This window comes from Ricinus communis, chromosome 7, assembly GCF_019578655.1.
Source record: "Ricinus communis isolate WT05 ecotype wild-type chromosome 7, ASM1957865v1, whole genome shotgun sequence".
NCBI classification, from domain to species: domain Eukaryota; kingdom Viridiplantae; phylum Streptophyta; class Magnoliopsida; order Malpighiales; family Euphorbiaceae; genus Ricinus; species Ricinus communis.
In genome coordinates, this window is record NC_063262.1 from 19,697,022 (window position 1) to 19,719,306 (window position 22,285).

General features: G+C 35.9%; 2 protein-coding genes across 6 annotated transcripts; both read left to right on the top strand.

Annotated features, from left to right (window-relative positions):
- The first annotated feature begins 475 nt into the window (after positions 1-475).
- LOC8277723 (calcium-binding protein KRP1) lies at positions 476-12,918 on the top strand. 5 transcript variants are annotated; one of them, XR_007216796.1, is made up of 4 exons: positions 499-819; positions 1,461-1,538; positions 9,484-9,534; positions 9,622-9,930. XR_007216796.1 is itself a non-coding variant. In XM_025156754.2 (2 exons), exon 2 carries the CDS (start codon positions 12,367-12,369, stop codon positions 12,712-12,714), a length of 348 nt encoding a protein of 115 aa, XP_025012522.1. In that variant the 5' UTR covers positions 672-819; positions 11,926-12,366; the 3' UTR covers positions 12,715-12,918. The 5 variants fall into 5 exon arrangements, 1 of the variants encoding a protein (XP_025012522.1); XR_007216797.1 differs by lacking the exon at positions 9,484-9,534 and having other exon boundaries at positions 520-819; XR_007216795.1 differs by having other exon boundaries at positions 524-819; positions 9,484-9,930.
- Positions 12,919-15,293: 2,375 nt separating this feature from the next.
- On the top strand, positions 15,294-15,803 carry LOC107260974. Its single transcript, XM_015717200.2, has one exon. The coding sequence runs from the start codon at positions 15,294-15,296 to the stop codon at positions 15,801-15,803; it is 510 nt and encodes a 169-aa protein (XP_015572686.2).
- Positions 15,804-22,285: the final 6,482 nt, after the last annotated feature.

Genomic DNA, 22,285 nt, shown 5'->3' on the forward strand with positions numbered 1-22,285 from the left:
TTTGATGTGTTTTTTTTTTAAATAATTCATGATGTTGGTGGGAATTGAGATAGCAAACAGATGCGCTCCTAAGGAGCGTCTAAGACAGCCTACTCCACCACTCTTACCCCTTATTATAGAGACGTCACAAACACATACATTTTCTTCTTCTCCACCGATTTCTACATCCACATCAAGCCATTATTGCCTCTACCACCCTCCATTATACCTACAACTTCTTTACCTTTTACTTCTATTCCACCATCTACCATTACTGGTCCACCTGCTACCACTATTTCACCTCCCATAATACCAGTGCTACTATCTTAGGGGCCTCACTGGTCGGGTCTTCGTCAGAAAGTTCAAAGTCCCAGATCTAGATTGAGAATGTCACACCCGTACTCTAGCTATAGGTATATTTACATTCATTTTTGTATTTCATTTACATATATATTGATAGAATTTAAGTATAAGTTAGTATATGTATAGATATAGTTATAGAGGAAATGACTCAATTGAAGCAAATGATTGTCCTTAATTGCACAATTGAAAGCTTGAGGGTTTATAGGTATCAAAGCCATTTCATTAAGGGCTTAAATGAATATTTTACCATTAATTTATCCAAATCAGATCTAGAGACTTCTTTAAATTCGTGACTTTTAGTGAGAAACCACATATGGAAAGAAAAGAAAAGAGAAGAGAAGAGAAAGGAAAAAAAAAAAGAGCTTGATGGAGGCTGCTTGATTCTTCAAGTTTAGGCTTGATTTGCAAGTGAAATTGGTGATCAAAAATACTTTTCAAGCTTTAATCTCATTCTAGAAGCCTTTGATGATCGATTTGGTAAGTAATTTTAATGTTTTGGTTGATTTATATTAGGGTTTTTAAATTATAGAATTCGGGTTTGATGATTCTGGTTTTTCAGTCTTATTGTTTTGATCATATTTTGAGCTAGGAAGCTCTAAATTGAGTGTTATCTGATGATCTAGAAATTTTGAAAGAGTTGTCTAAAACTATTCCTTTTTTAGCTTGATCTAATCTAGCTTCTATGTTAATTTAATTAAAGGAAATATTTTATTGCTTAATCTGTGAGAGTAGTTGAACTTATTGTAATTCGACCCCTATAAATCTCCTTGTCGTCACCCAATAGAAGTCAAATTTTTATTTCATGTACTAGACACATAAATATAGTTCTGATCAAAATCTTAGCTCAAAACGGCTTTTCTATAAGTCCAAGAAGTTTTTTAAAGTCAGATATGGAAGTAGCTATTCTGATTATGTGAACCAAGTTTACAGAGTTCATGAGTTAAATGTAGTCGAGATACTTTTCGTATATCTTAAAATAGAAAAATCCAATTTGAGCTTGGTTTGTTTATGAAGAAACTTGTGAGAATTTTTTTATAACTTTTTAGTTTTGAATTGGAGCTAATTCTATCTATAACATGATTAATCGAGGCCATACTTTTAATTGCTCTGTCTGTCAGGATTATCGAAGCTGGTTATGTTGAGCTATCCTTAATCCCTTTAATAGTCAAGCAATTGAAGTGAAATTTTTATTGAAGGTACTAGACACATATCTATTACTGGTTAAAAATTAAGGTTAAAATTCCTTCTCTACATGTCAAAGAAAATTGTTTTAATATAAGCCTGAAAACAACTCTTATAGAGTTAATAAGGTTGGTTTGTAAAGTTAAGTTAATTTGCATATTTTGTATATAGTTTGGGAGCTGCATGATTATATCAATATATGGAATTATTATGTTGATGAATTATAAATAAATTTCATGCTTTAGGTGCTTGAAAAGGCAAGGAAAATAAGGTGCAAACTAATCAATTCAGTGAATTGATTATGTGTATTTGTAGACTGTTTTGGTATCAGAGCTCTGACTGAACTGAGAAGACTGTGGTCTATAAGTGCCTGACCAAGTCCAAGGTCTTCTACTATATCTAGGTTGCACATTCATTTTACAGTCTACAAATACACACAATCAATTCATTTATTTTTTTGACACCTAAAATTTTTTTGACATGTTTGCTTAATATTTGACGCATAGAATTTTTATTTCGACATGTGTACTTATTTTAACAGATGAGATTTAAAATTATGTGTAATTTTTTGGTTTTATCTATTAATTTATTGATTAATAAGTTACATTCCTAATTAAATACTCATTCTAATTCAAGAAATAGTATATTAATAATAAATTAGATTTCTAATTAAATAATGATTATTTTAAAAAATAGGATATTAATTATATTTTAATATTAAATTAACTAATAAATTAGTTCTCTAATTAGATAATAATTCTAATTATAGAAAATAATATTTTTAAATATTATATTCATTAATAAATTAATTTTAATTATAAATTAATTTCTAATTCTAAAAATAGTAATATCAATTATATTGATGGTATTAATTTATATAATATTAGAATTAATAAATAAATATTTTTAAAAAAATATATATTATTGCAATACCAAAGGGAGCCGAGAGCTGCTCATTCTATGATTCTCATATTGTAAACTCAAGGCAGGAGAAATCCTTAAGCTAAGACCGTATAGAGGCACCTTTGCCATGAGAGGTCTTTCTGCTCTTTTGGATTCTTATAGCCGAGTTAGTCCTTTTGAATCATATAAGAACAGATCGTGCAAATAAATAGCTCATAGCCAATGGATCGAGAAGAAGAGATGAAGAATTTAGAAAGCCATGAGAAGAAAGAGGAATATTATGTTGATAGATGAAAGGAAAAACTTGCTTCCTTTCATTACTCTCGACTCCCCTTTATATAAGAAGGCTAAATACAATAAGACAGAAAATATAAGGTGGGAATCTTATCTTTGACACATGTCTTCCTCAGAAGAGGAAATGAGATTTCCCACTTACAAAAGGATAAGTCCTATCTAATAATACACTGACTTCTCACATGCATATTAAGACGATAAGTCTTAATAATACACTTACATATCACATGCAGAAAAGCAGGAAATAATACACCTAATAAGACGAAAAAGATAAAATTGAAATCTCATCTTTTTCTTACATCTTGAATTATTTGAGGAGAAAGATAGTCTTTATGGCCAGCTCACGAACCACTACCATTGCCAGCTCACAAACCACTGTCATCGCCATCATCATCCATAGGTTGAGAATCTTGCATAATGGCATCCTTCTGTTCAGTGGTCAGACTTGGATCATCTAGTGGGGTTGGTAGTATAGGAAAAGTGGAATGTTCAATAATGGAGTGTTCACTTCATAGATGTCCATTGTAAGTGCAGACAAGTGGTGTAGAAACATCGGTCCATCCTAAATTATTTCTTAGTTGTAGAGTGAGCTTTAAATCCCTTGTTATTGTTGGAGGGGCAAGATGTAAGGGCATTTCAATTGTTCTCCAATAGTGACAGATATTTTAGGTGGCATAAGTGTCTTATGAGAGCTGAAGGTAAGGCCTGTGAAGAATATAGATGGCATGATATCCTGAAGCCTTGAAGTCATTGTCTGTGAACAATTTATTTTCATGAATGATTTTGAGGAGATCCTTTTTCCATTGGTATGGGGTTTTGAACCAAGTGAGGTATTTCCATGGATAGGTTCCTGCATTTGTTTCAATATTGAAGAAGTATAGGAGATCCATGACTGGTACTTTCATAGCATGATAGCAAACTGTGGAAAGACACCATAAAAACCATAATTCACTTTCAATTTATGGATGGGTAAAGGAAAGGTGATAAATTAAGCACCAAGGGTAATCTGGATAAAAGAAATTGGGTTGGATGGGTAGTGAGAAAGTCTGTTGGATAGTTGCCAAATAATGAAACATCATATTTTTGGCAAAATCATTGACTTGTTTGGTTGTGAGATTTGTGGGAAGGTCTGGTGGTGAGGGAGGTTGCATAGGGTTTCTTGAGGACAAAGAGGCCATGAAGATTATAGGAAGATTAACTGTTGAGGTGAGGAGGACAATAGGTTGGTGTTTGGGTTGCGGCTTTGACAGTCTGGATAAGAAATCTGGGATGAGATTTCTCGTTCCTTTTATATGCTGAACTTCAAAATCATATCTACTAAACCATGATTTTAACCTCAATAATTGAGGTTCTGGTAAGGTTTTTTGGTTGGACTCAAGGATTTTTGAAAATGAAGAATTATCCATCCGAACCAAGAAGTGTTGACCAATCAGGAAAAATTCAAACTTTTTTATCCCGTATTTGACTGCCAAGATCTCTTTGTATGTTGAATGGTAATGCTTTTCTGATGGAGAAAATTGTCCTGATGCATAACCACACAGATGTTCCTTGTTGTTGAGGTTTTCAAGAAGAATGGCCCCCACGCATGATTAGATGCGTCAGTCTGTAGGATAAGATTTCCTGTAGATGGACTGGTGAGGGGTGGAGGATTGTGAGCCAATTCTTTCAGTCTCGGACAGTCTGTCTACATTCCCCGGGAGGGTCCTTTTTGAGCATTTTGGAAAGATGACATGTGTAGCTGGATAGGTGTAGTATGGCTTTCCTGACATAGTTGAGTATCCCAAGAAACTGTTGTATTTGCTTTACAGAGAGATTCTCATCTGGAAAGTAATCAAGCTCTTTTGTCAAGTATGGACCATACGTGTATTGGCCGTCTTTGAAATGCATGCCAAGAAACTCTATCTCTTGTTGGCCAATAATACTCTTTTTCTCTGACAGCATGATTCCATACTTTTGGATGATAGCAAGGAATTGTTTCAGGAGTTGATGATGTTCCTCAGCTGTCTCCGAGAATAGGAGAATGTCATCAATGTAGATAAGGGAGGAGTAAAGGATAGGCCCAAAGATTTCTATCATTATTTTTTGAAACTGAGAAGGAGCTGTTTTGAGCCCAAAAGGCATGACTGTCCATTGATATTGGGCGTTTGGGATACAAAAAGCTGTTTTGTATCTTTCTGGAGGGTGGATACCCAACTGCCAAAATCCAGCCTTGAGGTCAAATTTTGAATAGTACTGGGCCTTTTGAATGTGGACTTTTAGGTTCGAAATTCGAGGGAGAGGAAATTTGTTGTCTTGTAAAAAATGATTCAGAGGCTTGTAATCAATAACAAGTCTCTTTTTCCCCCTTAACTTTTCAGATCTTTTTTCCACATAAAAGGCTTAACAGGCCCATTGTGAGGTAGTGGGCTCAATGAGGCCTTATTGTAGTAGAGTCAAGCATTCCGATCTGGCAAGGGCTAGATCTGTAGGAGACATTCCTAGATGGGTGGCCTTTATTGGGTTGATATCTTCATTGAGCTTAAAAGGGAGGCTGATATAGAACTGGAGATTTTTTCACAAGGGAAGAGGGTGTTGGAAATGTGAATGGGATTCTAGACAAAAAGGAAGAAATTTTTCTTTGTATTGTAGAAATGGTGGTTTTGTATCTGCTATAGTGAACAGATTAGAGGTATCTGTGTATTGGCGAAATTGCCTCTTGAACTTTATTCCATTGGGAAGAATTTGAAGCTTTTGAGCTTGATGATAAACATCAAACCCTATTAAGAGGTCTTTGTTTGGGAGATCTGGGCCAATGATGTGCGTCCATACCACGCAATCAGGAAAAAACTGTATCCCGATTTTTTACCTTGTGATTAGAGTAGTCTTGAAAGTTTGACCATTTGCTGCTCTGAAAAACTGAATATGGGATTTTCAGTATTCAGATAGGAGGACTTCGGGATTCATCATGCTTCTTTGAGCTCCAGTGTCAAAGAAAGCTATAACTGGAACAGGTTTTGCATACTTTGAAGGCAAGACTTGTATAGGAACATAAGGAACTAGAGGAATTTTAGTAGCAAGCTGAGATAACTCAGGAACTGAATATGGAGAGAAAGGGTACTGCATCACATTTGTCAGAATGTCTTTCTCTTCTGTTGAGGGAAGATTGATCATTAGAATTGGAATCTCACTATCATCAAAATCTGAAGAGGACTCTTCTGAAGATTCAGTAGAGTCGTAATATTCTGCTTCTAATTCAAAGAGACTTTCTGGAGTAAGATCATCTTATTCTGATAAGAGAGACTCTATATCTTCTTCGAATGAAACTGGTAGAGACATAGACATGCTGACTTGTTGTATCATCCTTGCTGATTTTTCCGTATTTTGAGGGCAATTCTTAGCATAATGCCCTTTCTTTCGGCAGATGTAGCATCTGTCTGATTTGTGGCCTTGATTCCTCTTTTTTCGGAAGTATCTGAATCCTTTTGAATGTGGCCTTTTCCCTCTGAATTCTTTGCTTCTGCTGCGTGGGTATTTTTGATGTCCGATTTTCTTCTTGTGGCTAGAGCAAACGCAATTAGAAGCCTTGCATTTAATCTTGAGGTGGCTTTTGTTACAAGCCTTTTGAACAATCAAATCTCGCTGAGACAATCTTCTGAGCAATTCTTGCTGGTCACATAATCTCTTGATAGAGGAGAGAGTGAACTACCAGATTTCTCCAAGAGTAATGGAGGTGACTGGTTTCTTTATCGCGGTGATCATGTTGTTGACTTCTGGTTGTATCTCATCTGGTAATGAGGTGATGAAAGTATATTTCAATGTATCATTACCATCGTGCCCTCCAATGACATAATATAACTTGGACATGGCAGAATAGTGTCTTTCCAGATCCTTGATCTTCAACGAACAACATTTTCGATCAAAGTATTCTTATTTTTGTTGTCGTATAATGAGATCATAACTTCCAAGGAACTGATTATGGAGGACTGTGACCACAGCTGATAGGGTTGGTAGCGTCACAAATTGGAGCCTGGTATACTCAGGTTGTGACTGGAACCAATCTTTTAAACTCCCTATGAATCTCGTAACAAATTCAGCAAGAACCTTTTTAAGTGTGGCACTATCAAAATTTATTTGGAGATCAATCCATGCCAAAAATTTAGAAAGTTTATCCCTCCATTTTGATGGAGGCAAATCATCAAAGGTGAACCAAGGTCCCGTGCCAGTTGTCGGTTTTGACCTTGGGTATGAAGCTCCAGTAGGAACAAAATATGATTGTGCATCCTCTGTGCCATCTTCAGACTCTACTACTTCTGGACTGGGTTCAGTAGTAGAGGTATTCATGAGAATTTCTGTGATATCAGCCATCTCAGAGGTATTTGAGGAAGAATCAGAATCATAAGGGCTGATGAGTGATTGGTCTGGCAATTTATTTTCTTTAGAAACTGGAGGAGGAGATATTTTCTTTTGTTGAGTTATGGAGCCTTTTGGATATAGATATGAGAAGGTACCAAAGGGTTGGTAAAGAGTTCCTTCTTGTTCTGGCTGTGGGAGGAAAGGAAACGAAGAATAGTATGAGGGGGCAATGGCAGAAGATGTAGAAGCTGCTGATGTAAAGGAAGGGATTGTAGAAGACTGATCTTTTCTAAGGTCATGTTCAATTTGATCAATCTGCCTTTTGAGCCTTGTAATTTCTTTTTCCTTCTGGATGAAAGCTGATGTAATCGGTTGAGGAACTCGAAGCTCTCTATCCAATGCTTGATATTTGGCGGTTAGAGAAGAATATAGTTGGAGTACTTCTTGAGAGAAGGTGTCCAACTTCTGGTCCAACTTGTGATTCAAATAAAGAGCTTGATCCAATTTTCCATCTATCTTCTTTAGATAAGAATTCTGAACTATGGAATTTGAGGTCTGCCAATTTAGGACCTCTTTTGGTGGAGTGAGAGGCTCTATGGATCCTGAGGGAGTAATCCTTGAGGGGAGGATCTCCGATCTTTTATTTTCGGACTTCCCTAGGGGAGGAAAATCTTCAGGCTGGAACATGAAACAACTTTGGATTGGATGGGGTGGTTGAACTTCTGGTAAATCAGAATGAGTCTCTTCTCTGCAAGTAGTAGAAGGCTTTTTCCCAAACACAATTTCCATTTGGGCCAAAAGTACCTTCATCTCATCAAAGGTGATGTCAAGGACAGTCTTTCCTTCTTTTGCAAGAAGTTCTAAGGCTTCCTTATACATAGGAAGAGGAGCTTTACTCTGATTTTCTTTTTGTTTCCTGTGGATGCCAATCCAAGGATCGTCTAGATCTCGGTCATCTGGCCTTGGCTCCATGACTGAACATGGAGTTTCTAGAGTCATGTCTCTTGGAGTTTTCTTAGAGTGTTGAAAATATGGTTCAGCAAAATCGAGATCATCTCCGCAGGTGCATCCTGATCTGCACATTCCTCGGTCAACATCCCAAATAAAGTGTCCCTTAATTCTGGCAGCATAGATATGATGTCCAGAGGACTTAAATAAGTGAATAGGGATCTTTTCTCTAGGTCTAGACACAGGCTGTATCATTGATGCCTGGAAGATAGAAGGTGCAGAAGAAGATTCTTCCGTTTTTGTGAAAATCGTTTTCACAGTACCATCCTTTTGGTTAACAAAAAGCGGGTCAGTAGCCTGAACAGGCTTGGCCTGGGATGCCTGGAGTTTCTCATAATTGGTCACCCATTCAGTTGGGATTAACTTCTGCAGATCTTCTCTTTCCAACTGCCTTGGGGCCTGGACTATTGTAGGAATTTGACCAGAGTCAGACATAATAAACAAAGCATCAGAAGAGGCTTGAAAGCCTGGGATCTTAAGATTAAAGGCATGGTCCTGTAATCTGTAGACAATTTGGTGGTGCAGGGTCGCAGAGAGAGCATCGGTCACTTGATTTGCTCCAGTGATCTGGACTTGGACCTTGAGTGCAGTTGACAAATAGGGATCATTAAGACATAGATTAAAATTTGGGAAGAAAGTCAGAACAACACTTCCAGTGTTAAGTGTTGTGACTATAGTTCCGATTACTACATGCTCGTATCTAAGATATCTGGTATCCAAAAGCGACATACGGGCCGTAACTGGTAGACCCATCCTGCCATGATATGAGAGGACTAGCCTGAGAGCTCCAAGATGGAGGTGTGTGTATCCCTGTTTATTCCATTGTTCTATGAAGGAAGTGGGAATCTCAAGAGTAATATACTGCTCCTGAGTGGTAGAGGTAAGGGAACATTGTGAAAAAGAGGAAGATTGGACATACTCTTTAACAGATAAAGGTTGTTTGTGGATGATTTGGTTGAAGATTTTTCTGACAAAGTTCTGTTTCTTGAAAATATTATATGGGTTAATAATGGGTATAAGAGTGTTTTCGATTTGGACATTTTCAGGAATATGAGAAATTTCCACAAGATGGTCAATCTTATTGGATATAGTTTTTCTACAAGAAGGAGAGAGTTGTAGAATGGAGGTATGAGTGGTGATTTCTGAAGTCGTGATAGCTGAGTTTCAATATTAAATATTAAAATTTTTTATATCTATACTTAATTTTATAATCAAAATAACAATAAGGGTCGTGCAACGCATGTATAAACAACTAGTATATATTTAATCACTCATTGCGCGGACATTAATCTAGTATATATATATATATATATATAAGAGCAAGAATTTAACATTACTCTCTATCCTACGTGAAAAGCTATATATCCTACATGAAAAGCTATATAACTTTTCAACCTATTTTCTCAATTCTTTATTCAACAGTCACAGGCTGCCCAAGAAAACTGGAAATTACATATGAGTGGTACGGGGAAGGTGAATACTGATGCAGCAATCTTTATAGATGGAACTTGGGTTATGGCTTTGTAATACGTGATTTAGAAGGATTGGTTTTGATGGCAGGAGCAAAACGGGTTCGTATGGGAGGAAATAGCACAGTTGCACAAGCTTTGGCAATGCGTTGGGTGCCGGAAACAATCAGGGATAATTGAGGTTGGATGTGATAGCAAGGTATTGATAGAAAGGATGCTCAGACGTATAGAGTGAGCTCATAATTTGGGATGTTCATACTTTAGCTGCTTTTGGTGGATTTAACTTTTACAAGAACTTTTGTTGGCGGTCTTTCTCAATTATATTTTGTATTTTAATTACTTTTCTATACATTTGAATTAGGAGTTTTTCAAAAAGAACTTTCAAGTGGGTTTTATAACACTTCTTTTTTAACGCGTAATAATGACTTTAAGATGCTCATATAAAATTGATTTTTAAGATGCAATTACAGGAAAAGTCTTTCAACGGATTATTTAATTAGTTTATGTAATTACTTTTTTATGCCTTTTCTTTAGTCTTTCAGTGTATGCTGCTGTATGTTTCAATAGCAACATGTCCATTTCAAAGTGGCTTGCATTAATTATTGCCCAATGAAGAATTGGACTGATTATCATTTTAAATTATATACCTAATTATATATTTCGAAAAATTTAAAGATTTTTCTCAATAGGAACATGAACATTTGAATTGTGAGAAAATTCCTGTTAATATATAAGCCTCTTGAAGTAGTCTATATACTTATTTATGATGGTGCAATGTCAAATTAATAATTAATGCTGTATTTAATCATTAAGTTTAAATTATCTAGGTTAGCACTTCCTTTAAATTTGGTACATTAGTGCGCTTAAGATAGGTTCAAATCTTCTCTATGTTTGTATTTAGTTAATTCCTATTCATATAATCTTTTTAGAAATTTAAATCGACCATATATTACACATTATCATCATACAAAAATAAAGGAATAAATATAAAAATATCATGTTGCATTATATTTTGACAATTTTAAGTATGAATAATATAATAATAATAGTTGATTGCAGTAAATTCATTTAAATCTTTGTCATTTGAAATTTTTTAACAGTAAAATATTTATTTTTGTCACGATCTGTAATCATATATTTTTTTATAAAATAAAAGCACATGCTTAAAATTGTCAAAAATTAAACATTATAGAGTACCTTTTTGTAATTTTTCCAAAATACAAAACAAATGAACATAACTAAAAACTACAAAAGAAAACTTATTTTTCTAATTTCTTATACTTTTTACACTTTTATTTTAAAAAACTAACTGATGAATATAAAATATTTAGAATTAAAATTAATAACAAAAATTAGTTGCAACACATTAATATAGTATGCATTTTGTTCTATAATAATATGAACCCTTGTAGTTAATTAATAAGATCTTTTCAAAATATGTAAATTTTATATATAATTTACTAAAATCGTGCAACACATGCGCATTCAAATAGTTTAATTATAATATGGAAAGGATAAAGTAGAATCCTAAGTTATTATTAAGGAGCTAACCAAAAAAAAAAGAAATTATATGTATGAATCTTTTATCTTTTGAAGGAAAAGGCGGTCCATCTATATTTTAGTTGCCTAAATCTAGACCTTCATGATTTGTTTCATAAATAAGAGCGTGAAGAAAGGGTTTTGTTTTAGGTTGAACTTGATCTGAAATTTTTAATTGGGTATTTAGCATAATTATTAGACAACAGCAAATAATTTCTTGGTTCTCAACTACTACATTAAAATGTTTAATTATACTTTTTTTAGTAGTTACTGATCATTGTTAAATACTCAACAATTTTAATCCATAAGTTTCAATAAACTATTGGTTTAAAAGAGTTTTAGAATTTATAACAGTCAAAATTGAACAACTTTAATTCATAAATATCTATAAACTATGAGGAATAGCTTAGTTAAAATAATTTTAAAGCATGTATTAGGGATAATGACTGATAATGCAAGCTTTTTTTTTTTGCTGCGAAATGTTCATAGAACTGTTACAATGAAATGTACTTAAAACCATATATCACGTAATTAAAAAATATTTATAGAACTAACATTACGGAATATTCAATTGATAAGATGTAATACTTAGTTTGAGATGGAATCCAAATTCTTCTACAGAACTAATCTCATAATTAAGTAAAAAAAAATTAATTAAAATATAATCCGAGTAGTTTTACAAGAAACACAAATGTCTCAAGTTAATGATTGAAATGATTTCATCAAGTTATAAGGATTTGGATGGATCCTACTTTGCAGTTTATTAAAGTCCTCTACAAGTTCTCTAAAACATTTTGGTCTCATCGAATTTGCAATTAAAAGAGAGATTAATGAATCTGGACTTTCTAAAATCCAGTTTGCTATGAGCCAGCGTTCCCCCTGAAAATGGCCTTTGAAAAAGAAAGAAAACACTGCGGACAACATGTGATAGATGTGCTAATGCTGGCCAATTTCCATTCATTGGTTACACATTGGAAGAAAGTCAAAAGCTTGATTCACTAATTCAGATCGTAACCGCCAGAAAAATAAAATGACGGAAATACCCCTGACAATGCTTCTACGAAACAACAGTGAAGAAGCAATTGCACCCTCTCAAGGGAATCAAAACCGACCACTGATCCAACTCTGTTCTGACGCTGTCATCTGCCAGGAGACCATTCCCATCGCCCTCTTTCCTAGAAAATCCTCTCCTTTCCTTGTATATATACACACCAAGTCCTCAGAACAAATACACAGGACAGGAGGAAAGGAAACAAAAAGAAAGTCAAGAAAACAGATATAATACACATATAATACAATGGCAGGAGGTTTTGAAGACTTGTTGCCGGTGATAGCAAAGCGGCTTGGAGGAGAGGGCTTGACAGAGGAGCTGTGTAATGGGTTTAAGATGTTAATGGATAAAGAGAAGGGAGTTATTACAGTAGAGAGTTTGAGAAGGAACTCTTGCAGTGTTCTTGGTATAAAGGATTTGGAAGAAGATGAGATTGTTAGTATGGTTAAAGAAGGCGATCTTGATGGTGATGGTGTGCTTAGTGAGATGGAGTTTTGTGTTCTGATGTTCAGATTAAGTCCTGATTTGATGCAAGAATCTAGGGCGTGGCTTCAATATGCACTTGAAGAGGAGCTTAATAGCTGGGGTCTTTGATCATCTGTTTGCCTATGGATACGACGGCGTTATCGCCAGAGAAACAGAGAAACTTATTGCTGTTCTTTTTTCCTTTTTTTTTTCTCTTTCCTTCTTCACATATGTTTTCTTTTTGTTCTTTCTAATTGATGTCGAAGAGAAAGAAAATTACATGGAAAAATGAAAGGGAATTGGCTGTTTAATATATATTTCATTATACATTTACATTTTACAATTCCTTATTATTATTATTATTCTCTCAGGTTATCAGATGCTTTTCTATTTAATGCACTAGATTAATCCCCATATAGCAGCTTATTAACCTGTGCAATCACTCAATTGAAATTGAAATGTATTTCTTTTTGAATCAAAATTGAAATGTATTTAGTAAATCATAGTTTATAAATCTAATTAGGAGCATTATTATTTTAGTATAATATAACTCTTAGTCATATTAAATCGGGATAATCTATGTAGTTCTATGCTGAAAAATAATTCACTTTTACTTAATTTACACGTGCATTAAAAAATTATAAGTTTTTTTAGTTAATGCCATTAATTTATCATTATTACTTATGCAAATATTTTAATACTTTTATCTTTTAATTGCCAATTTTCTTTTACATTTCAGAGAAATATAAGTTTTCTATACTATTCATAATTATTATAAGATATTATAATATACAAGTTCTAAAAAGAAAGATAACAATTTATTAAAAACTCCCATGGAGGAGCATATAAAATTAAAAGAAAGTTCAAATCCTGTGTCAATCAAAAGAAAAATAGAACCCTTGAATATGGAGATAAAGAGCGATGGTCCCTTAGGAAAAGATTCGGCGCCGCCAATAGAAAGGGATGACCGGACAAGGAAAAAAGCGAAAACTCGGATTGAGGACTAAGATCATATTATGGATACATCAGAAATCGTAGTGCTGCCTGAAGCACTAGTGTTTTTTCGAGATAAACTGATGCAAGACTCAATGAATCTGGAAAAGAATTTAGGGAACGAGCAATTCGATGGAGAAGTTGATGGAGAGGATATTCGAGAGTTCTCTAAGGAAGGTGTACATGCGATTGCTATATGGTAGAGGATGAAAACTTACTTGGCCAAACCTTGGTGTAATGCAGTGGTGGTGAAACTACTAGGAAGACCCATTAGTTATAAGGCTCTATGCAGCCGGCTTGAAGGGATGTGGCCAACAGAAGAAAAATTTGCTATTATTGACTTGGATAATTATTACTTTTTACTTCAGTTTAAAACGGAAAAAGATGCACAAAGTGCCTTATTGAATGGCCCTCGGATGATTATGGGACATTACTTAATGGTGAGACCTTGGAGCCCGGAGTTTGATAGTGCCATGAATCATATTCAGTCGGTTATTATTTGGATTAGGCTACTCGGGATGCCTATACACTTTTATCATAGAAAGGTGTTGAAGGCTATAGGAAACATAGTTGGCAAAGTGATGCGTATTGATTAGAACACAGAGACCATGAAAAGGGGGCGTTTTGCAAGGAACGTAGTGGAACTTGATCTAGGAAAACCTCTGATATCAAAATTCAAAATAGATGGCAGAATGCAATTGGTCGAATATAAGGGATTGCCTCGCATCTATTTTGAATGTGGGATGTTTTGGTCATGTCATGACTAGTTGTCCAACTAAACTGAGTAGGGAGGAAGATAAAGAGCAACCTTCTGATACAGCACTGCCGTTAGGACAGAAGGAGAGAACAATGACAAATTTTAGTCCCTGGATGGTAGTTGCCAAGAAAGAAGGAAATCAAGGTTGAAGGAAGGTAATGCCTCATATTGTAATGGTCCCTAAAAAGGAAAGGATAGTAGACTTGGATCTCGATATGATATTTTGGCAAAGCTGGAAAAGTGCGAAAATTAAAGAATTGATGAAGATATGAATCCTTTTATTAGGGATATTCAACCTAGATCTAGAGTGCACCAAAATTCTAGCAAATAACCTAGCCAACCCTCTGGCCCTAAGACCAGGCCCAAAAACACCTCGGATTCCCTAAAAAGGCAACACCTCAGTAATGTAACAAATCGGCCTTCCAAAACTCCACATGGTCCATAAAAACTTAAAATCAAGCCCTTTGCCGCCATGCAAAACCATGCATCCTCAAGTAAAGATGTGACTGCCCTAGCTATCAAAACCAAAGATATATCCTATATCCTAAACACAACTACCTTTGACTAAAACAAACATACAAATGTCCATTTTACTGAATGTCGGGACTTGAGAAGTAATAAGCTCTCTAGCTCTATTTCTTAAAAGCATGACAAGGCTAGAATGGACCGTCGTAAAAATAGTGTGATTGAGATTGATAGACCGCTAGACACTTTTGAGGGAAGTGAACCTGTGGATGGCTGCAAGATTGACTATGGTATTGAGAGGAGTTTGAATTTTCAGATGAGGATGAGGACAATGATGAAGATGATGAGGAATTTGAGGGAACATAAGATATGGAGGATGATGGATAGAGAGAGGACGATATCCTCATGCCGTAATGCGGGTGTATGCGTCTTATTTCATTAAGTTTTTATAGATTTAAAAATCTAAGAAACATCTAAGAGCATATGTGATTCGATGAGGCAAAAACATCAAGGGGCAACAAGGGTGAAGCAGTCACATTTGCAAGCTCTACGAAAAGAGTTTGAAGTTCTTAAAATGAAGCAAGGAGAATCTGTCAGCGATTATTTTGCTAAAACTCTTACCATCGTCAACAAAATGAAGGCAAATGGGGAGAGCAAGGGAGATGGTGAAGTGGTAGCAAAAATTCTGAGATCAATGACTCCAGATTTTAACTATGTGGTGTGTGCTATTGAGGAGGCTAAGGATACAAGTCTCTTGTCAATTGATGAACTGCAAAGTAGCTTGCTCGTGCATGAGCAGCGTATGAAAAAGAAGTCTTCGCTAGAAGAAATTCAGGCTTTGAAGATTTCTTCTGGAGAACAATTTGGAGGCAAAGGTCGTGGTAGAGGAAGCTCCAGAGGGGAAGGGGAAGAGGCAGCCAAACATTTGACAGATCTACCATTGAATGCTTCAAGTGTCACAAGTTGGGGCATTTTCAGTAGGAATGTTCTGCCAAGGAGGTGAATTATGTAGAGTTGCAAGAAGAGATGTTGTTGATGGCTTATGTGGATGTTGATGCACCTAACAAAACAGACATATGGTTTCTTGATTCAGGCTGCAGCAACCATATGTGTGGGAAGAAAGACTATTTCACTGATATTGATGAAAATTTCAGTGATACAGTGAAGTTAGGCGACAATACTAGTATGGTGGTTGCAGGAAAGGGTAATGTGAGATTGAAAGTGAACGATGTGGTGCAGATCATTACAGGAGTTTTTTATGTGCCACAACTGAGGAATAACTTGTTGAGTGTAGGACAGTTACAGGAGAAAGGGCTTTCTTTCCTGTTTCAGCATGAGAAGTGCAAAGTGTATCATCCAGAAAGAGGCTTGATTTTAAAAATTAAGAAGTCTGCAAATAGAATGTTCATATTTAGTGCAGTGTGTCAGCCTTTACCATCTACTTGTTTTAGTGCAATCACCGAAGATCTTGTGCAGCTCTGGCACTGCAGATATAGGAATTTGAACTTTAAAGGCTTGAGGACTCTTCAACAAAAAGAAATGGTGCATGGCCTGCCACAACTCATGTCTCCATCAAAGTTGTGCAAGGATTGTCTGATAGGAAAGCAACACGGAGATCCGTTTTCGAAAAAGCAGCACTTGGAGAGCATCACAAGTTCTACAGTTGATACATGCTGACATCCGTGGACCAATAACACCTATCTCCAACAGCAAAAAGAGGTATTTGATCACCTTTACTGATGATTTTAGTAGAAAAACATGGGTTTATTTTTTGATAGAAAAATTTGAAGCCTTCACTACTTTCAAAAAATTTAAAGTTCATGTTGAAAAGGAATCAGGTTTTTTTATTAAAAACTTATGAACGGATAGAGGTGGTTACATCACATGAATTCAACAATTTTTGTGATGAAAATGGCATACAAAGACAGTTAACAGCAGCCTACACGCCTCAACAAAACGAAATTGCAGAGCGAAAGAATAGAACTATTATGAATATGGTTCGTAGCATGCTTTCAGAGAAGAAAATTCCTAAAACTTTCTGGCCTGAAGCAGTAAATTGGGCAGTGCACATCTTAAACCGGAGTCCAACAATGGTGGTAAAGAATCAAGTTCCAGAGGAAGCATGGAGTGGAAGTAAGCCTTCAGTTGCACATTTTCGAGTTTTTGGTTGTGTTTCTCATGTGCATGTGCTTGATAGTACGAGAAGCAAGTTAGATGATAAGAGCATCAGTTGTGTTTTGCTTGGAGTTAGTGACGAGTCTAAGGCATACAGACTTTATAATCCAATTTCACAAAGGATTATAATCAGTAGAGATGTGGTGTTTGAAGAAGACAAGTGTTGGGATTGGGATAAAAAGTATGATGCTGAAATTGCATGTGATTTAGAATGGGAAAATCGCTTAGATGGAGAGACAACACTGGAGCATAATGAAGCTGGAATGAATTCTGATATTGATGATGAAGAAATCACGATTCCAATTCATCAGTTGAGGAAGGGTCTACAAGTTCTAGTGAAGAAAGAAGAAGAGTGCCACCAATATGGATGCGGGACTATGTTACAGGAGAAGGACTTTCTGAAGGTGACGAGGAAGCTTATTTTCTTCTGTTTGCAACAACAGATCATATTCACTTTAAAGATGCTGTGAAGACTGAGAAATGGAAACATGCCATGGATGTTGAAATGGAGGCAATAGAGAGGAATGGTACATGGGATTTGGTGGAATTGCCTGAAGGGTCAAAGAAAGTGGGAGTCAAGTGGATTTATAAGACTAAATATGATGAAAATGGAGAAGTGAACAAATACAAGGCTAAACTTGTAGTGAAGGGGTATGCTCAAGAGCATGGAGTAGATTACAATGAAGTTTTTGCACTAGTGGCGCGCATGGAGACAATCCGTTTGGTCCTTGCCCTTGCAGCTCAAAAACATTGGACAGTTTATCAACTAGACGTGAAGTCTGCATTTTTACATGGTGAGCTGAAAGAAAATGTATACGTAGAGCAGCCTTGTGGATATGTGAAACAGGGGAAGGATCAGAAAGTCTACAAGTTAAAAAAGGCACTTTACGGGTTGAAGTAAGCACCGCATGCATGGTACAGTCGCATAGAAGCTTATTTTTTGAAGGAAGGCTTTGAGAAGTGTGATTACGAGCACACCTTATTCATAAAATCTGAGAGAGAAGGCAGGATGTTGATTGTAAGTTTGTATGTTGATGATCTCATTTTTATTGGAAATAATGAGTTGATGATTGCAGATTTTAAGAACTCCATGAAGCGTGAATTTGATATGACTGATCTCGGAAAAATGAGGTATTTTCTTGGTCTTGAAGTGTTGCAAAAGCCTAATGGAATTTTTATAAGTCAAAAGAAGTATGCTGTAGAAATATTACGAAGGTTTGGGATGGAGAATAGCAATTTTGTGCATAATCCAATTGTTCCTGGTGTTAAGCTTAAAAAGGATGAAGGTGGAGTTAAGGTGGACAAAACCTATTACAAGCAAGTTGTGGGTAGTCTGATGTATCTCACCGCAACACGTCTTGACATGATGTTCGTGGTGAATTTAATCAGTAGATATATGGAAAACCCCACAGAAATGTAGTTGCAGGTTGCAAAACGAGTGTTAAGATACTTGAAAGGAACGATCGAGTTTGGAATCTTCTACAATAAGGGAGGAGATGGTGAACTTCATGTTTATTCAGATAGTGATTATGCTGGTGACTTGGAACATAGGAAGAGCACCTCAGGTTACGTTTTTCTGCTGAGCTCAGGAGCTATATCGTGGTCATCCAAAAAACAACCTGTAGTGAGTTTATCTACTACAGAAGTAGAATTCATTGCGGCAGCTTCATGTGCTTGTCAAGCTATGTGGTTAAAAAGGGTGTTGGGAAAATTGGGCCAGAATCAAAATAAGTCTACACTCATTCACTGTGACAACAGCTCAGCCATCAAGCTTTCAAAGAATGCAGTGATGCATGGTCGAAGCAAGCACATTGATGTTCGTTTTCATTTTCTTCGTAATCTCACTAAGGATGCTACGGTAGACTTGGTGCACTGCAGGACACAAGAACAATTGGCAGATATTATGACTAAACCTCTCAAATTGGATGTTTTCTTTGTTGAGAATTGTCTCTAGAACAGAGCGATCTAGAGCCCGAAACAAGTAATTCTTTGCTTTTAAGTCTTTCAGCTTCTGCTCTTCGATATTCTTCTTTTGCGCTTCTGTCAATGCACCTCCTTCTGCTGCTGCAGGGATTCCTATTTCCACCACACTCCAGTATTCTTTTGATCGCAAGAAGTTCTCCATGAGCATTGCCCAATGATCATAATACCCATCAAACTTTGGTACAGCTGGTTGCACAAACGAACTTTCTGTAGCCATTTTTCAATTAACACTCTCGTAGAAAACTGCTATTTCTAATTCAATCAGGCCTCGTGTGAGGCTCTGATACCAAATGAAAAGGATAATCTAATAACAGAAGAAAGAGAGAATGATCTCCTTTTATTGAATGTGAAAAACTGGCCTTTTAATAGTCATACAAAACAAAAACATCAGAAAATACGCAATGAAAAGTTAACCAATTTTAGACTACTTCAAACACTAACTCCCTAAGAAATAGGAGATTATTTTCTTAACAGTCTAACTAAGATAATTAATAATATAACAGAACTTTCTAACATTGAGAAGCTTATCTCGCACAATTAAATCTTTTATTTGAATGTCTAGACCTAGTATCCTTACTTTAATGGAGCCGAGAGTTAGTGGGTTGGAAGCTAACTATTCTTTTCAAAAGGAGGGGGAAAGTTTTTCGAGAGGGATTCGTGTTATTCGGAAATAGGAAATCAAAGTATCAGGGTTAGAATTCATAAGCAATTTATTTCAAATTCACATTGCTGAAGATATGGGGTGGGTATGTGTTTCATAAATATTTATAGCAACCTTGTTCCGAGTGGCAGGAAAGTCTTATGGGATGAGATTTCTAGATTAAATATGGATTACAAGACCTCATGGCTGTTAATAGGTGATTTTAATGCCATTCTTTTTACTTCATTTTAATGATTGTGAGTTGGTTGATCTGGAAGTTCATGGCTAGAAGTTCACCTGGGTGAGGGGTAGTCTTAAGAAGAAGTTAGATCAAGCCTTGTGTAACCAGCAATGATATGGTCCTATGCAAATGCATCAGTCCTGAATTTGCCTAAAGTGAGTTTACATCATTGCCCCATCCTAATCCATACTCAGAATGTTTGCAATGTTAAGCATACCAAGCTGTTTAAATTTATGGCCTATTAGATGCTCCACAAGGACTTCCAGAACTCTATGGAAAATTCGTGAAAGGGTAATGATGATTTTAAGAGTCTGGTTAATGGCTTCTCACTTAAAGCCTAGAATTTGCATATCAATGTGTTTGGAAGCATTCATAAAATGAAAAGAAGAATCCTAGCGAGATTAAGAGAAATCCAGCATGCATTGGAAACTCACTCAACTCCTAATTTATTGAAGCTGGATATGGGATTAAGGCAAGAATTTAAGAAAGTGCTTAATCAGGAGGCAGTGTGTTGGATTCAAAAATCAAGAAATGATTAGATAAATCTTGGTGACCGTAATACAAGCTTTTATCATAAAAGTACAATGCATAAGAGGAAGCATAATTAAATCTTGTTTCTTAGAGATTCTGATGGGATATGAACGGAGGATCAAAACTCCTTGAAGAACATGGCTATTAAGTACTTCTCTGATCTTTATACTAAGCCAATTGTACGTTATACTGTATTATTTGAAGGAGTGGTTCCCTTTGTTTGATAATGATGTCATGGATCGCTTGCACCTTACTGTATTGGATAAGAAAATTCATGATGCTTTACTCCAAATGCATCCCTTGAAAGCTCAACGGGTGGATAGGCTCCATGTAGTGTTCTTAAAAAAATATTGGCATTTGGTGTGTCGTTTGATACATGAAGTTTTTCTTAGGTAGAAAGATGTGGAAGACTTAAGCCAGACTGTAATGGTTGAAGACTTAAGTTTATTACTCAATTCTGCTCGATCAGTCTTTGTAACGTGATTTTGAAGCTAATCTCTAAGATGGTGGTTAACCAGTTGCAGAATATTCTGCCTGTAATGGTTGGCCTAGAGCAAACTAGCATTGTGTCAGGAAGGCATATCATGGACAACATAATTATTACCTAAAAAATTGTGCATTCCATGAGAAGAAAAAAAGGAAAGAATGGGTGGATGGCTATAAAGGTGGATTTAGAAAAGCCTATGACATGTTATCTTGGGATTTTATGAGAGAACTCTTAATGAGGCTAGAATTCCATCCTATTTATTTGATGTGGTTATGAAGTATATAACCTCCAACTCTATGGAGGCCAAATAGAATGGTGAATTAACTCCTTCTTCCAAACCTTCACAAGGTATTAGGCAAGGCGATCCGCTTTTGCCTTATATTTTGTATTATACATTAAGAGGCTTGCTCATGCAATTAGTAATGAAGTTCATCAAGAAAGATGGAGAACTTTGAAGCTTGGACGAGATGGTCCAGCTCTAACCCATTTATTCTTTGTAAATAATCTTTTCCTGTTTGCGAAAGCTAGTATGGATCAAGTTAAGATTATTATTGATGTCTTGGAAAGATTTTGCATGAGTTCGGGGCAGAGGGTGAATAAAGCCAAAAATGAATGTGTTCTTCTCATATAGTGTTCCCAATCCAAATCAGAGAGAGGTTGGACGTGAGCTCGAGGTAATGGTCACCAGGAACTTGGGTTCATATCTTGGCATTGCCCTTTCTTGCATGGTAGGGTGACAAGAAACAACTATAATGGAATTTTGGAGAAGGTTCAACATAGGCTAATTGGATGGAACGTTTAATCATAAGCCTTAGCTGGTAGAGTCACTTTGGCCTAAACCATCTTCATATACCGTTCCTTTTTAAGCTATGCAAGCAGTTCGGATTCCTTTTGGCATTTGTGATAAGATTGAGGTGATTTGTCACAGTTTTACTTAGAAAAGCACTAAGGAGCAAAGGAAGATGAGTGTAGCCAATTGGGATATTGTTTGTAGTCCAAAGTCGTAGGAAGGACTGGGGTTAAAAAATTTGAGGACTATGAATAATGCTTTTTTATAAAGTTAAATTGGAGTGTCATTCAAAATAAAAATGATTTGTGGGTACAGATTATTAAGGCAAAGTATGGTGTTCTGCAAGAGGGCATCCCTTGGACTCTAAATGGCTAAAACAGCTCGTCTCTACGGAGAGCAACGGGAGAAATTTAGGAGGTGTATCGGCATAATAGAGATGTGTTTGATGATAAATAACTAATTTCTGGTGTGATAAGTGGACTGATCTTAACCGTCCTTTAGTCCAGTTTATTTATCTGCCTCTGTCTATTCAAAAGAGGTCGAAATTTGTTAAAAAGCTTGAGATAGTATTTGCAATTTATTGAATTTAAAGGTAAAGGCTTGCTTTTTTTTTTCTTTTTTAATCTTTGGATTCTATT